The sequence below is a fragment of the Metopolophium dirhodum genome, chromosome 9 (assembly GCF_019925205.1).
Source record: "Metopolophium dirhodum isolate CAU chromosome 9, ASM1992520v1, whole genome shotgun sequence".
NCBI classification, from domain to species: Eukaryota; Metazoa; Arthropoda; class Insecta; order Hemiptera; family Aphididae; genus Metopolophium; species Metopolophium dirhodum.
Window position 1 is genome coordinate 8,226,231 of NC_083568.1, and position 17,838 is coordinate 8,244,068.

General features: G+C 28.9%; 1 protein-coding gene and 1 long non-coding RNA gene across 2 annotated transcripts; both read left to right on the plus strand.

Moving 5' to 3' along the window:
* The first annotated feature begins 6,869 nt into the window (after positions 1-6,869).
* LOC132952629 (uncharacterized) lies at positions 6,870-7,479 on the plus strand. Its single transcript, XR_009665480.1, has 3 exons — positions 6,870-6,997; positions 7,078-7,225; positions 7,331-7,479. It is a non-coding gene; the product is annotated as an uncharacterized LOC132952629 (long non-coding RNA).
* Positions 7,480-12,275: 4,796 nt separating this feature from the next.
* LOC132952781 (uncharacterized) lies at positions 12,276-15,253 on the plus strand. Its single transcript, XM_061025208.1, has 5 exons — positions 12,276-12,611; positions 13,487-13,662; positions 13,726-13,923; positions 13,998-14,052; positions 14,147-15,253. Exons 1-5 carry the CDS (start codon positions 12,539-12,541, stop codon positions 14,242-14,244), a joined length of 600 nt encoding a protein of 199 aa, XP_060881191.1. The 5' UTR covers positions 12,276-12,538; the 3' UTR covers positions 14,245-15,253.
* The last annotated feature ends 2,585 nt before the right edge of the window (positions 15,254-17,838 follow it).

Sequence of the window (17,838 nt, forward strand, 5' to 3'; positions counted from 1 at the left end):
TCCGCCAGGATACCGGTTGGATAAAAAAAATGAATGAAAAGGTCTAATGTAAACTCCGCCAGTTTCTTACCTGTAATGGGCATAGGAAACTCAACAAAGTTAACTCAACAATTTTAAATGAAAAAAAATTATTGTGTTAGAGAAAGCTATATAAATACTAAATAGTTATAATAATTTATATTAGACTTCATGGTTTTAAAATCTACAAATTGTATCTCATAATTTTAGTTCACAGTTCAAAATATTATAAGTATTATAACATATAATGTCATAATAATATAGGTAATATAGGTACCTACCTATTTTTTGATTATTAGTTATTACAATTGACTATTATTATTTTTTAACATAATACTGGCCATTGCAATTTGTATTATTTTTTCGAACAATTATTATTTTTATTTTTAAGTTTTTTATATTTTTTGGCATATACCTACTTATTTAATAAGGATAATTATTATTATAAAATTATGATTTTTTGTTTAATAATAATCTGCATATTATATTAATTGTATAGTGTATACTGTTACTTGATTTTTTTTCACTGGCGGAGTTTACATGAACCCAATTTTACCTGTTTTATTTTCCTGGGGGAGTTTACACTAAAAAAAGGTTCTTGTGGGGAACATGCGCCCAATATAATTAGTTAACGAATTAACTTAATTAAATTTATAACTATAATAATATAATTCATAACTTATAATAACGTTATTTATTTATTTATTTACTATGTAAGTTTTCTTACATAAGTTAAAAAGTATCAAACATACATAATATTATGCACAGGTTTTTCTTTAAAGGCATTCGATATTCGAAGTTAACATTTTGATGAAATTGGATAATTTTATGGTCCGGGAATAAACGTTATAATAATTTCCGTACACATATATTCACATTTTGCAATCCTACGGTCCATGCAATTATTTTCGAGAATTTTAAATGCGTGATGCGTCCTGATGAAACACCCTTACACGGCTACGTTTGTGCAAATACAAAAATATTTAATAAAATACAACAATATTGTTTTTTAATGTAAAAACGAAAATACCACATAAAAATTCATATTTTGGATAGGTGGGTTACTAATATTTTTTTATGCCTCAAGTTTAAAAATTGTTCAGGCCGGTCTGAAGTATATACAGGATGTATCTTATGTCATTGTACGCGGGGGTTTTTAACGATTATGGATCGATGACATAGAATTAAGTTAAAACGAAAAAAGACGTGTTTCTTTATTTTTAATAGGCAATATTTTTAAAACAATCTTAAAATTTTTAAACACGCAGGTGTACCAATAGCAAAATCAACTTTATTTTTTTAAATGGTAACTATTATATTTTTAATGGATTCTGGTAAAGCAAAATGTTTCTGAAAATGTTGATAGTCAAATCATCTATTTTGGTTCACTAGTTTATTAACTATGGTCCTCTAGTAAAATATGCATTAACACTTTTAATTAAAATAATTGATATAGGTTTAGTTTACAAATTTAAATAATTAAATAGTTTTTTCTTGGGAAAGTGTAATGATCCCCTATGTAGCATTAGATGATATGATAAATGGACTAAATAATCGATTTTCTCAGGAAACATTAGGTTAGCATTATTTCAGCAGTAGGTAATACTCTTCGACCGATTCTCACAGATAATATTATACAATTACTACAAGAAAAACTTAAAGTACATTCTGATTGTTTTAAAACAGAAATCAAATTACTTAAAGAACTTCCAGATACTCCTGAAAAAGCTTCTTCTGAATCTAAAGAAAATTGCATAGAATGGTTACTTAAGTTAGACAGACTAAATATATTAACTTATTTTTTTTAATATTTTTAAAAAAAAATGTAGTAATTCCATTCACTAACGGTTCTAGTGAGAGATTATTCTCAAAACTTTCTTTAGTGAAGTCAGGGTTATGGAATACAATAAATTGTCAATGAAACAGTATAGACTTGATTCCTTACTGTTATTATTTGTAGAGCAAGTTATGCCATTGAAGAATTTAAAGTATTAGTTCCAGGGGAAAGACATTTAGAATTGTAATTGAAATTGACTTTAAGTCCTATGGCAAATTTTTTTATTATTAATTTCTATCATACAATTATTTTTAACATCATTAAGTGTAATATTATTATTAATATGTTTATTATACATTTAAAAAAATATATATTCTTGTGACTATAATTATTTGTGTTAATCTTAGCATAATATGTATTGTATGAATTAAACTGTATCAATCAAATACATTTTCAAGACTGAATAAAAGTGCTATTGTTATAATATGTGAATGCTATTTTTTTAAACTTTAACACATATAAATGAATAATTTTCAGCAACACCTATCACTAAGTTCTGTGCACGCCTATGATTTAGCCATTGAACAAATCTACATAACTACATGGATAATTTAGACTTTCAAAACGCAGTGTAAGCTAAAATTATCACCTAATACCAATGAAACTTCTGTCTAACAAACTTTCATTTAGCAAAATTTTTGGTTTAACAAAATATTAAGGAGAACCAAACCAAATTAGAACAAAATGCATATAATTCTCTATAGTACAATTTTTTTTTGCCCATAGTAATATAGTATTTTGTAATATGAATGTTTGCTGTATTAGAACTAATGATATACAGTGTGATCACGATTTTAGGTACCACTGAATATCTCAGATGGGTTACTTTGTATTGAAATTGGGTTTTCAGGAGGTGATAGGGAGCACTTAAATACATATTTTCAGACCAGTTTCAAATTTTTAGCTCACTCGGTACGCGCATGCGCAATATAACTTACTTTTTTTTTAACGGCAACCCCAGTTTTTTTCTGCAGATTCGGGTAGAGTATTTTTTTTTAAACGTTTATTGTACAAAAAGTTTTTTTCTATTTTCAAAACGGCCCAAGTTAGAGTAAGTCAAAAATTGGATTTATGCATAATTCGTGTTTAATGATATTTTCATTTATAACCACTGGAAATAATAAAATAAGTGCCAATTAAATGTTTAATTTACTTATCTGTTTATCTGTTTTCAAAGTCTTAGCAAGCGCATGCGATTGTTTAAGGTTAGTCGTTTGGTTTGGAGGTAGGCGAGTTTTTCAAATAATAATTTAATAATACTGTATTGGTCACTAGATTGAATATCTCGAGTATGTGATAATTTTTGTTTAGTAAACTGCTATAATTGGATTACAATTTTAAGTATTTTTATAGTTTAATTTAATTTTATTTTAAAATAGCTCTAATATAAGATACGATAAGTAGGTAATGTAATTATTAAAGTATTTAAATAAAGGTATTCATTAGTTTGATGAAAAATAAAATTTTACTTTTACTCTGTAGCTAGACTCGTACAAAGTGTGTGCGATATCCGTTATGTCTGGTTATTAAGTGCTTCTATAAACTTCGAACAATTCATTTGATAAATGTATTTTATACATTTTATTTTTATTATAATATTACTATTACTATTATCATTATAAGTTATAACTATTTTGCTGTACATTTAATTAATACAGTTGACAAAATATCATACACTAAAAATAATGTTTAGTTATTTCACACTTACATTTCCAATGGTTTTAAATAAAAATATCATTAAACACGAATTATGCATAAATCCAATTTTTGACTTACTCTAACTTGGGCCGTTTTGAAAATAGAAAAAAACTTTTTGTACAATAAACGTTTAAAAAAAAATACTCTACCCGAATCTACAGAAAAAAACTGGGGTTGCCGTTAAAAAAAAAGTAAGTTGTATTGCACATGCGCGTACCGAGTGAGCTAAAAATTTGAAACTGGTATGAAAATATGTATTTAAGTGCTCCCTATCACCTCCCGAAAACCCTATTTCAATACAAGGTCACCCATCTGAGATATTCAGTGGTACCTAATATCGTGATCACACTGTATATGTTTAAATATTTTGATTGCTAACACATATTTCAACAGGTACCTGGGGTATCTCAATATCTTTTTGGTCCAAACATTTTACTTTTAACTATTTACCCACTTAGACTTATACAGAGGGAAACACATGTGTCCAATACTAAAATATTTAGGCATTAATTATAATTTATAAACACTGGACTTCTATACAGATTTCTGAAAGAAATTATTATTTATATATAAGTTTATTAGTTGATGATGTCTAGGGGGCCATGGCCCTATTCCAAAACGCCGCACTTGGTACTTTAAAAAAGTAGTTTTAAAAAATAAAATCATTCAAATGTTTTCTATATCAGAAGAAAAATTAGGATGGTGATCAGACAAACTTAAATAAATTACTACTAACTTTTGTACTCCAGCAACACTTTCAATAGGGTTGATCGTTTCAAAGTCATCAAAATACAGAGAAAAGGGAATTAGAATTTGATCAAACTGTGTAAGCTTTTCTTTCAACATTTGGGTTTAGATAAAATTATAATTTCCGTTTAATATATTTTCTGAATCTTTCAAAGAGGTATAATAAACATTTATTTGGTAACTCAATTTCTCTAGCTTTTATTCGAGCTTTTAATATATTTTATTTCTAGAAATTATTTAATAATAATATCTCCTCTTTGGAGTGAATCATTGGATCTATAATAAACTACAATATTATTTAGTGGTTGGATTAATGTACCTAAGATGAATATGCTTGTAATTTTTGATATTTGGTATTTAAATTACTGAAAAAATACACACTGTGTATATACTTAACATTGATGGAATCACCAGTTTTCATCCTACCTCAGCTTCAGCCTTCAATGGAAAAAATATATCATTTAAAAATATTGGCATATCATTCATAATACTGGGACATTTTTTTTTGGTAGCCCTGACTCATTTTACTATTTTGACAATAATTCTACTACTTTGATAAACACAAATGTTTCATAATTGTCAGTAAACAGTTTCAATGTTAATAGATTCATTTAACATATCATCATTAATTGCAATATTAATAATAGATGTATTAGACATATGGAAATCATTAGGTACTGTTAGATAATATACAAAAATGTAATACATAGTTTAACTGTAGTGTTTTTTCTTTCCAACTATAATACAGACCCGACAAATTAAATAATTTTAATTCTAATCAAAATAGTTTATTTTTATTTGTACTATATTGAATCTTATGCTGTAAGTATAATATAACATTTTTTTTTTATGGTTTTTTAAAACGACAAAAGTTTTTAATGACATTTATTCAGTAATAACTTTTATAAAAAATACTTAGATTTTAACAAGTACCAACCCATTTAAAAATTCTCATAAAATCTTTTTAAAAAGTTTATACTTTTTGAATTTAAATTGTTTTTTTACAACTAGTTCAACTTTACTACATTGACTGCCGCGTGACTACCAGTGGTCATCTGTAATTTTCAAATTGTATACCTTTACAGCCCCCAAAGTTGATTATTACTACCACGCCACATGACCGCCAGCGGCAATACTATGTCAAATTTATATTTTAGACTAATTTTTCAGATAATGGAAAATAAATTAAAATTATCATTAGTTTATCATAGAAAAATGTTATAAAAAATAAATTTATTTGATCCAGATTAAATAGGTAATGCGTAAAACAAACATTATGAGTTACAAATTATAATTGAATATGCTGATTCTTTAATATAGAACTGGAATCTAAGCTACGTTAAGATCATTATACAGGGTTGGAAAAAACCCGGTTTTTTTAAATAAAACCCAACTGGGGTTTTTTGTAGAATTATTCAAGGGTGGGTTTAAATTGGTTTTATTTAAAAAAAAACCATTTAAACCCATAGTAAAATCCTCAAAAAAATTAATTTTGTTTTTAATTTTAAATCCTTTTTATAAATATTTTAATACAACTACTACCTATTTCCTAAAAGTTTTATCATTTAGTCTAATAAATAAATTAGGTAAGATTTTATATTATGTTTAGAAGTTGGAATATAGGTGGGTTTTAATTTATTATTAAGTACAGTACCTTTTGGCTTTCAATAACTACTATTGTCTAAATTGGCGACTGCCAGTGTATGGTTTTCACCTTCAATAAGAGTTAAGAAAAATATTTTAAAAATCTAAAAAAAAGTGTTTAATAATTAAAAATAATAGAATGGATTTTTTTGGGCTGGGCTTTTTTTAGCCAACCCTGTCATTATATGATACATGCACATTATATGTGTGCTTTTATGTAGGTAACTAAATGCTAATTTGCTATAGCTTAAAAGCTAGGTTTCTTAAAAAACTTTTCATCGGTTTATTAATTCATTTTTTCTGATTATAGCCTAATAAAGTTATTAATAATAATTAAAAACATATTCATTTTTTATTTTTGGTTTATAATATAAATAGGTAATACAAAATTTAAATACTATAGTAATACACTTATACCTAATAAGTGTTCAAAGATTTATTGTGTATGGTTGTAATACATACACATATAGCGGCTATATGTATTATAGCAAAATAGGTACTACATAATTAATAGCTATACATACCAATATAATAAATATATTGTGTGAATAATAACAATATTATACATTTATGATGAACTTATTTAAAGTAAGATTCCCTATATAGATCTGTCATGTGCTGTATTTATATATTGATGTCTTATATAATTTGGAAAATCAAATAAAAAATTATCAATAATGCCCCCATATAGGATAGTTGTAATTTAAATATTTTAATAATACCTATACTACTTATACTAACAAGTAATAACCACGTGGTACAATGGTAGATACTATACGCTATACATTTACGGTCATCTGTGAATTGTCTTAGTTTATAGTGGTACTCACTTGGGGATAAGTCTTGTGAATTAAGCCTTTAAGTTGTTCGTAGCCTTTCGTGTTCACTTCGTCTAGGAGTGGACAGACTGCGTCATCATAGTTATGGAACGGCGAGTTATGGTAGTGATTTTTCAAAAGTACAGCAGCATGCGTGGTAAACTTTGACGTACTGATGGTACTACCTTGTGAGGACATCATCTTCGTTTGAATCACTCCAGATCCTGTACGAGCGGTGAGTTAACTAATGAAAAATCACAAAGTATTGATAAAATAACACATCACCAATGAATGTCCGATTCATGCGTTTAAAAGGCACTATGGAAGATATCCACTTGTGAAGAAGTAAGAAGCTGTGGAATGGATGAAAAACCTGGATTTGGAGCTGTAACATGACCCCTATATTGACCGTATACCGGGAAAAGGATTATGGAATAATTGAAGAACTTCTGCTCTATATTATGTAAATAATTTATTTGTATTTATTTATGTGTTCATTTATTTTTGAGTTTTATCCCTGATGACCATTTTGAAATTTAATACATGTTATATATTTTTATATTTTAAGTGTTTCTGGTGCTGCCGACGGACGCCATACGAAATAAATAAATAATTGATAAATAACAAACCAGTGTACACTGTATAGTTAAATACATCAACCAATATTTAGGGTGTGTTTGAACTTTTGAAGGACTTGACGATTTCACACAATCACACTTGAACAACATACCTAGGTACCTAAATAGGTACTAAATATTAATACCTATCTCCCGGATTGTACTTCTTGTATATTATTTACATAGACTTCTATAATATATTAATATATAAAGTATTATAGAAGTCTGTGATTATTTATAATCGTTCGCTTACCATATAGACGAACTGGCCGACTGATTCTTGTCACGCACAACGCACCGACTAGGACTTCGGTCCCCGGAGACTCGTACAATGCGAACATGCGATCTGGACTGGATGATGGTTAATGGATTTTGTATTTTAGTTAGCCGGCTCAGAGGTTGTACCTACACTTGTATATTATAATATTATAGTTTGTAGTGTTTGAAACTTGAAAAGCTTGTAGCTAATTATACTGCGTTTATGCATCAAACAACAATAACCTACGGGAACACATGCTCCTGCACTCTGCAGTTCTGCCGTTCTGCGCACGTCGGCGGCAAAAGCTGTCTGTTGCACGCGCTCTTATTATTCCAACCATAATACAACATACTATTCACAGGCATGCGCCCAGGCACCCCCGGACCCTTCACCAAAAAACACAAGGGCCCTAATTATCAAAAAATAATAATAGCCCTAATTATTAAATTTAAAGTCTTGAAAAATCCAATTATTATAAAACACTAAAACAGTAGTGTTTTTATTTCTTCGAAAAGATAAGAAGTTCTATCGAGTATCGAACAGAATCGTGTGTTGTATGCATCGAGATAGATAAACACATGGCTAAATATATATTTAGCCATGGATAAACAATACCACTGTATTGACTGTATTGTTTATCTATCTTGATGGTTGTACAATAATATTATAATTATTGTAATTATTGGTCTACTGATAACAATTAAGAGGATGGCAGCGCACCATATTTTGTTCTCTCTCTCTGGCCCACGCGCAACATGACAGAACGCATTTATGCAGAATTGTTTTTTCTATGTTTTTAAGTAATCTTAGAGTAAAATCATCCATTACAAAAAAGATAGAGAATAATATTTTAGAGGGAATGACATTGATTTTATAATTTATTGTTATCTGACTTTGTATTTAACTTTCGAAATAAACAAAAAAATTTAAATGATATTTAAATTGTTTTGAAACAATATTTAGACAAATCTATAGGTCATTCTTTCAAAAATATTATCCTCTATCTTTTATGTAATGGGTGATTTTACTCTAAGATTACTTAAAAACATAGAAAAAACGATTCTGCATAAATATCTATGATGCGCGTGGGCCAGAAAGAGAAAACAAATATTGCGCTGACATCCTCTTAAACTGGTAAGCAAATTCAGGGGAGGCGTAGTAAACAAGCCAACCCCGCGTAGCGTACCTCGCCTACGTGACAGCAAACGTTTTCCACTGATATATCTGTGACTTTTCCGAATACGGGTGTAATAACGTAGAATTATGATAAATACAAATACGACTCCTGTCGAAAGTTATATTAAAATAGTAAAAGTTAGAGTAGTAAAATTACGCTATTACCTTCCTCCAGGTGTTCGGAGGGCTCTCGAGATCGTGTATTCGAGAATTAGATCAAATACACCGTACAATATAATTTTATGGAAAAAAAGCACATAGAATGTATTAACTGCAATCAACACAAAATATTATATTATATGCCTTACGTCCTGATTCGCAGTTGTTTGTAGATAATGTTGTAGGAGTTATAGGTTTAAGATAAAGCAAAGTAATACTTCAAATACACAAATTGAATTAAAGAACGCACTGATTATTGCTCGCATAAGGAGTCCAGTTGTCGCTCGTTGAAATCGGTTTCTTTGGGACTTGAGAGGTTGTTACTCTGGTGGTTGGTGCTCATGCACTGATTTAAGGGACGGTACGCGAGGATGCTGACCAGAGAGTGGTGACGGCATTATCAAAAAGTTATCGTGGGCCTGGGAACTAGATTATTCTTTGGCGTCAGCATAAAATAAAGTCACACACATCCTTCGTAATATCGTTATGAGTGCGTGCCGATATCTTAATAGTCGTTGTTAATGGTTTTATTTGATGCGACCGATTTCTACAAGCGGCAGTCTGGCCGTTGTTTATTATTCTGTGACATTTTAGTTTATTATAATGGTGTGTGAGCATATCATTACACGGGTAAACAAGGATATACTATACCCAGTGCCGCAACTACGCCAATTTGGGCCCGTGTGTAAATAAAATGAATGGGCCCCCCTCCCTTACTTTTGAAAATTGAAAAATTAATCTATCGACTATTGTAAAATTAATTTTTCCAAATTTGAAAACATACTTTGGAATTTTGAGTTTTTACTCGTACAAAATAATGTTAACATAATTAAAACGCGTAGGTACCTAAGTATTTACAAATAAATAAATGTAATAATTTGTAGCCTTTTTTATTCATTTTAAATATAAATAATTATCAAATTACAAATAAATTGAATATAAGTACCATACGTTAACACTTAACAGTCAATTAGAAACTCAAAAATAAATACTGTACTCACTTAAACAAATTATGGCTATCATTTATTTATTATTTTATACATTTAATTATTCAAATAAATATCGCAACTAAGTTTTCACATACGTTATCGAAATGGATAGCTTATTGACCGACTACTGCAAAACACCGACCGTAGAAGACCCGTCTTTTGAACGTGCAATATAAAATGTGTTTTTCTCGCATAACAAAAATAGGCACCAATAATTGAAACGCGTAAGCACACTCACACTAAACCGGTCAAAATGCGCGTTCCTTCGCACTTTAATCAATTGCAACCAGACTTTTTAATTTCGGTTTTACAGTCCGCAAAAGAAACGTTGATGTATGATAATGTTGTGTTCAAAACCAAACCGATCTATTGTTCAATCTTTACTAGTCATTATTATTATAACAAAATGGTTTTATTTTTTTCTTTCTATATATTTTTAAATTTTTATCATTGGGCCCCCCATCATGGGTTGGTGCCCCGGGCCCGTGTGTTTAACACACACTCAACACACCCGGTTATTGCGGCACTGCATATACCTAACATCATGACATCATGTTGGTTTACAGGCTGTTTTGATATTTGAAAGTTTAGATCAGAAGCTGTAAGTGCAGTGAAAATTAATTATAGTATATTAATATTTGCTATTGATGACAAAACTGTACTGTTCCGCAGTGGCGCACGCTCAAAAATAAATATGCTAATTCCATATTCTTATATTCTATAATATAATCTATATTGGCTAATAGACTAATGGCTATAGCCTATAATTATTCGATAGTTTATTTTACATATTTTTATATGTAGTAGAATTTTTATGTTGTAAATATTTTGTAGCAAAGGGGTCCACCCACACACCTACCAAAAAAATCAGGGGTAGCAACTGCTACCCTTGAACCCTCCAGTGTTTGCCACCGCTGTTCTGTGTATGAAAGCTTAAGGTATTGGTTTACTTCACCAGCTTCAAAGATTTGAATTTCTTTTAGGCTTGCATCATATGGAACCAATTTTGAAAATTATTTTAAAAGTAAGTCCAGGACTTCAGTCTCCTTAACTTGATCTATTAACAGCTATTAATTCTATTCAAGCACTTAAAAGTTCATTACCTAATATTTATGAGAAATGATACATTTTTTAAAAACATTTTTGAAGAAGTTACTACAAAATCTACTGATTTAAATATTCCTAACGTTAAAAGTGACTGAGGTTAGATAAAAATCATTCTAATCAATTTTTTATGATTCCAAGTGTATGGTGAACTCAGATGTTTCTGTATTTAATCCGTTTTCCTACATTAACAAAAAAAAAGGTGGGCAAGTGGGTGTCGCTCTACTGTAGGTTACAATTGGGTCACTGTAATGGATTGTATTAAAATTCACTGAAATAATATCATTGAGTAAGAAAAATGTTTCTGAATGAAGACGGTCAGTCGACAGTCAGCCTATGATATATTATTAATTATTACAATGAATAATGATATATTACTAAGTATATTTGAATATTTGATGATATTATTGCGAATAAAGTAATTTATACAGTAAATATGTAATTAACATGGATACTTGTTTTTAATTTTCAATCCTTATAGCTATAAAAGTTGAACACTATACATTTTTAACTTCAAATTAATTTTAAATTAGATACATTTTGTCAAAATTCTAAGTTAAATTAATATTTGTAAAATAAATTGTGCCTATGTATTTTTAATATTTTTCAACTGTTATTGTAGCAATAGGTATATCAGGAGCCTTGTATTAAATTTCCACGCTTTGGGGCCCGACAAATAACATTTTATAGATATTTGTAGAAAAAGAAACTAAAAAAATTGAAATTTGAAACTGTCCGCAAACAGCTCAAATCTTTTACTTCTCTACATCGCGAGTCGGCCAGTCGGGCAAATTAATTTCCAAATTTTACCACTGTGCAATTCGACTATTGAGCTTTGCTCTATAGACGTTTTTTGAGGTTATTTAATTATAGTACTTTACTAATTTATTAAAATAATCTTCGACCATATAAACTAACTAATATAATATAATATATTACAAACCAACTAGTTTATATGGTCGAAGAAAATAATATAATAATGCAGTCCATAAAAATAATCCCGAGAAACATAATATGAATAACATGACAAATAAAATTTAATTTGTCATGATGAACAAGTTCTTAACCTCAAAATACGTCTAACCGGCAGCCGCGCTTTTACGGCAACTCGGGAAACGTTTTTGCCTCATAAAGGAATTAATATTGTAATAGGCGGGAGGGTAGGACGTTGTCCGACCTTATCTTCTAAGACCGTGTTTTCGATTGTGGTAATTGTGATAACAACAACAACAATAACTATTAACTCTTTTGATTGACTGATTAATAGTTCGTATTTACTATTTTCCGACTTGGGTATTTACGTCGTGCACCGCAGAGTCGCAGAGTCTAGTTAGATATTCGCGACGAGTATTCCAATTGTTTTATCTGTTGAGCACGTCGTACTTGGAACATTGCTGTTAGGTGCGTAGTAGGTATTTTTTTATCGACCAGTGAATTTCGTAGTAGCCGTCCAATCTTGACTCGATCTAACGATGAACAGCAGCGACAGTGATGATCTGACCGAAGAATTTTTAACAGACGACCATCAAAATTTCTTATCCCAAGGTTAGTGTGCCAAATAAATACATGTACCTACACGCTACGATATTATAATCAGGTATTACTTAGGTTACCCGTGGAAAGGTTTATTACCTACTTGTATTTCTGATTTCTATGGGGTTTAAGTGGTGTGGAGTCGATAATATTTTAAATATGATTTGTATTTGTATGATACATTTGTTAGTTAATCCCGGCAACTTTTCAATTAAAATGTTTAAACATTAAATGTTCACATGTATAAAATTACATGTTAATTTTATTATTAACTGCCTATATTAAATCACAAGCTGTATGACGACAGGTACTCCTCACAACACTATACAGACTCCAAATATTTTCAGTTTTAAAACTCCTATTAAAAGCTGAACAGTTCGGAATCAATGCCGAGATATATATAAAAAATATATTTTAGATACCTATCGACATTTCAGTATAATATAAATACTGTCTGGCAAATTATTGTAAATTAGTATACCAATCAATCAGTATAATATTAAAAACCGAACTAAACAATACAATTTATGATAAAATGTTAGTAATTATAGCATATCTATCAGTAATTAAACTTTATTACAAAATCCCACTTGTTAGATTATCAAGACTATAATTTCTGTAAGCCAGTCTTTGAATGAAATCATTAACATACTTTTATAATTTTAATTCTTACCCGAAACGTTTATGTATCATAATATTACACAAATTCATTTGTATTTGGTCAAAAAGCAATTTGTAATAGGTATGCTAAAATATAATATATTCATCCTGTGAATACTTAATAAACCCAAGTTACATAAAATATGTTAACATCTGTTATTTCCAGTTAGTATATATTTCCACTTGGCCGTTTTAGATTTTACGGTTTGATAATTTAATTTTTTTAGGACAAGATACACAAGATGGCGTGGAAATGGTAACATTGGACAATACAGATGACTCATCAAATCAAGGAGAAGTGTATGAACTTAAATTTGGCAAACCACTTCGAGAACAAGACAGATTCCTTCCTATTGCAAATATTGCAAAAATTATGAAAAAATCTATACCAGATGGTGGAAAGGTTTGTTTATAAATTTACAATATTATATTGCATACTAACAAGTAACAATATTAATTACTATAGATTGCAAAAGATGCTCGAGAATGTGTACAAGAATGTGTTTCGGAATTTATAAGTTTCATAACCAGTGAAGCTAGTGACAGATGTTTCCAAGAAAAACGTAAAACTATTAACGGAGAAGATATTCTTTATGCAATGTCTAATTTAGGTTTTGACAATTACGTAGAACCCTTAAAGCTGTATTTGCAAAAATATAGAGAGGTAATATTATATTTGCTCCCTGTCTTAAAAATAATATAATAATATGTTAATACATAATATTGAAATGTTTAAAGGCCACAAAGGGAGACAAATCAATTGGAATTGAAGAACTGTCGGATGATGTGTTTTGTAAGTTTTTTGTCTCGTTAAATTTCCCCTGACTTACTTATGTGTTGTACAATATTAATATAATTTATTTATTATTTTGTTTATTTATTTATAGCCAACGACACAAATTATACAAAAATATTTGGGCAAAACAGTCAAAGTGAATCTGTCATTTACTATCAAGATCCAATTCAACAATTCCACATAGTATAGTTTAATTTTTTTTTATTATTATTATTACTTTGTCATTAGACTGTAACCATACATATTGCAAATAAGGTATTGCACTAATTGTAGATTTTATATATTAAGATATATTTTGTAAAGTATATTTTATATACTATATATTGTACTATAAAAATATTGATCTACACTTAGATTTTTTTTGTATTCCTGATTGGAAAATCCAATACCAGATAACTTAAGCAAATTCATTATCGGTACTATAAGATTCTCTAAATATATAATATAATATGTGCATTGTACATAGATTTTGAAGGTAAAACTGTTTATTTTAGTGACCATCAATGGACATTATCATAATACGAACTTAAATAATTATTATATTTGTATTTCTTGTTGTTCAGTTGTTGCCATTTTCCATTTTATTTGTATCTACTTTAATATTTTTTTCTGTAAATACAACTGTTCATTTATTAATATAATATATTTTCTTAAGAACGAAACAAATGCTACCTAAACTTTAAAATCTATCATAGTCAAATGGATTTATTATTATTAACATTTATTATTCTTATTATTCGTTTATCTAGAAATGTTGGGTGAAATCATTTTTATTGATATCTCAAAAAATCCATCAAGATTAAAATTTGATAATAATTATAATTAATAGCTAATTACTACTATCATTCAACTTTATCTAAATTTATAAATCGAATAATTTTTTTATTATAATATTCTAAAAATGGTAATTAAAATACCTTTGATACATGGAGAAATAATTTGAACTGAAGTTGCACTATTTATCATATCATTTTAAAATGTGTGTTAGTCCAAAAAAATTACTTTTTATGTTAGTAGCATCATACATTTTAAAGTACAGACTTTGTCCAATATTTGAGTAAACATATGATGAAAATATGAGGCACTTTGCCGCAGAACAGATTATCCCGAAATTCATTATTTTAAGAACAAGCATATATAATATTGTACATATTTTTAATAACTATTGATATGAAATAAAATTAAGTGGCTAAACATACCATTTAAGTATAATGTTTTTTTTTTTTAATTTCAGTTTTTAGTGGTAAGGTTACAATGGCAATGGCATTAATAACAATACATAGTTATTTCATAGAGTTAGTCCAACTATATAATATCAAATTATCCATGGTGGGCAAAATGGCTTAATCCACTATTATAGAGTTAATATACAGTATACGTTGGTTCTAAAATAAATTATTTTAATGTCAATGACAAAAAATAAATAAATGGTATCCTTTAGAAAACAGTCCTTTTAAATTTGGACCAATTTGGCTTTGAAATAGTATATTATTTTAAAATTTAATTAAATAAATAGAACTGTTTTATATATATATAAATAGATAGTTCATAATATCCAACAAAACATGTATAAAAATATTGGGTATCACATTCGATTCTAGGCTCACGTGGTCGCAGCACATAAAATCATTGAAAGTATATACAAATAAAGCGCTTAATTTAATAAAACTATTATCGCACACAAATTAGGGATGTGAAACAGAAACATTGATCAAAATATTTAAATCAACAATCCAAGCAAAATTATATTAAGGTTCATTTCTTTAAAACACTGCCAAAACACATTAATAAAATATATAGACTCAAACCACAACACGGGGATGCAAATGGCTATAGGGGCCTTCAAAAGCAGCCCAATTAAAAGTATTTATAATATAGCGGGAGAACCAACACCAGACCTTTAAAGAACAGAGTTGACACTCCTATACGCTGCGAGACTAACCAGATAAACAAATAACCTAGCATCAACTAGCAACATAACCCTTGAACTACAAAATAATATAAACTACACCAAGATTCCACAAATAATAAATAAAGAAAAAAAAATTTGCTCTCCATGGACAAGCATATATAAAATAAACACAGAATTGAATACTCTACGTAAAGAAAACACGCCTCCACTTATATACAAAAACCTTCTGAAAAATACTCTAGAGATCCAAAATGAATTTCAAGAACTATATACAGATGCCTCCAAAAGTGACGAAGGGGTAGGAATAGCCATAATAAAAAACAATTCACAGACATCATTCAAACTACCATCGACATGTTCCATAAATACAGCCGAAACACTTGCTATATTGCTAGCCATAAAATACATAAACAAAAAGGAAAACCAAAAACATATCATTCTAAGCGACTCGTTAAGTATACCCATTAGTGTAGAAAATAAATTCAATCCGAGCGATATAGCAATTCAAATTCAGAATAGACTAGAAGAAGCAAACCAAAAGAACAACAATATAATCTTAATTTGGATACCTGGACACATTGGAATAATCGGCAACGAAAGGGCAGATAAACAAGCTAAATTAGCAATCAATTCACCGAATTCACAATATATCAATATTTCATCATACTCTGATATAAGAAAACATATTCAACGAGACACCACTATACTATGGCAAAATATATGGAACATCCAAAACACCAAATTAAACCAAGTTAAACAAACGGTCCAAAGATGGAGAAGAAATCTCAATATTAGTACCACAAATGAAAAAAAACTAAATAGGGCCAGAATTGGCCACACAAGACTAACTCATGAGTACCTAATGAACAAAGGGGACCCACCAATATGTAAATCATGTGGCACAACAATCACAATAAAACACATATTCGAAGAATGTAGAATTTACATACAACAAAGAGAGAAGCTCAATATAAGCTACCAAATTGGAGCAAGTCTAGGCCCAAATCCTGACAATGAGATCAACACCATCAAATTTTTCAAGACAACCAAATTACTCAAGCTACTCTAGTCAACCCCTTTTCAAAGTACAAATTACCAAACAAACTAATCTAAAACTGTTTTTATTGTATCTTTTTTTTTTTAATTCTTTGATCTGTTACTCACTATAAATATTATGTATCTATTATTTATAGTAACATGCTAATGACCAAGCTGTCGAAGCAGAAATTTTATTGAATTCAAGACCAATAAAAAAAAGTTCATAATATTCCCTCCTTCACAGATAAACAATAATAAAATGTCAATATAAATTGTTAAATTTTGTGTTATTGTCCAATATTTTTGACAACATGCTAACAATACATTTTGTAGTTTTTGATAGTGATTTAATATTATTGATGACGTCAAGTATTTAAGTATAGAGTCAACTCAATTCTGGAAATAATAACATTTGGGATATTAATATTACTTATGTGCAACTGGATTAATATGTGGCCATGTAGGCATAATTTGGAATAGCAGCCAAGAATATCTACAGAGGTTCATTAAAATTTAAAAGAAATGTATTATTTTATTAAGTAGTATTTTTTGTACAAAGTTACTATGTTAGCGTTTCAAGAAATCCTAAATAGAAAATAATTAAAAATTCCAACAAATTAATCATGAAAAAATGCCATGGCCCCTCACCCCCGCCGTGCCTGCAACTAAGCAGCACAGATTCATTTCACATGAAATTTCTAATGAACTTATATTGAGTACAATAATATTATATAGCAGGCATATAAAACCTTAACCTTTATAAACCTTGCACAGGCATATAAATTACAAAATATCAATATATTTTGAAGTCTCGGCATGAACGATAACAAAAA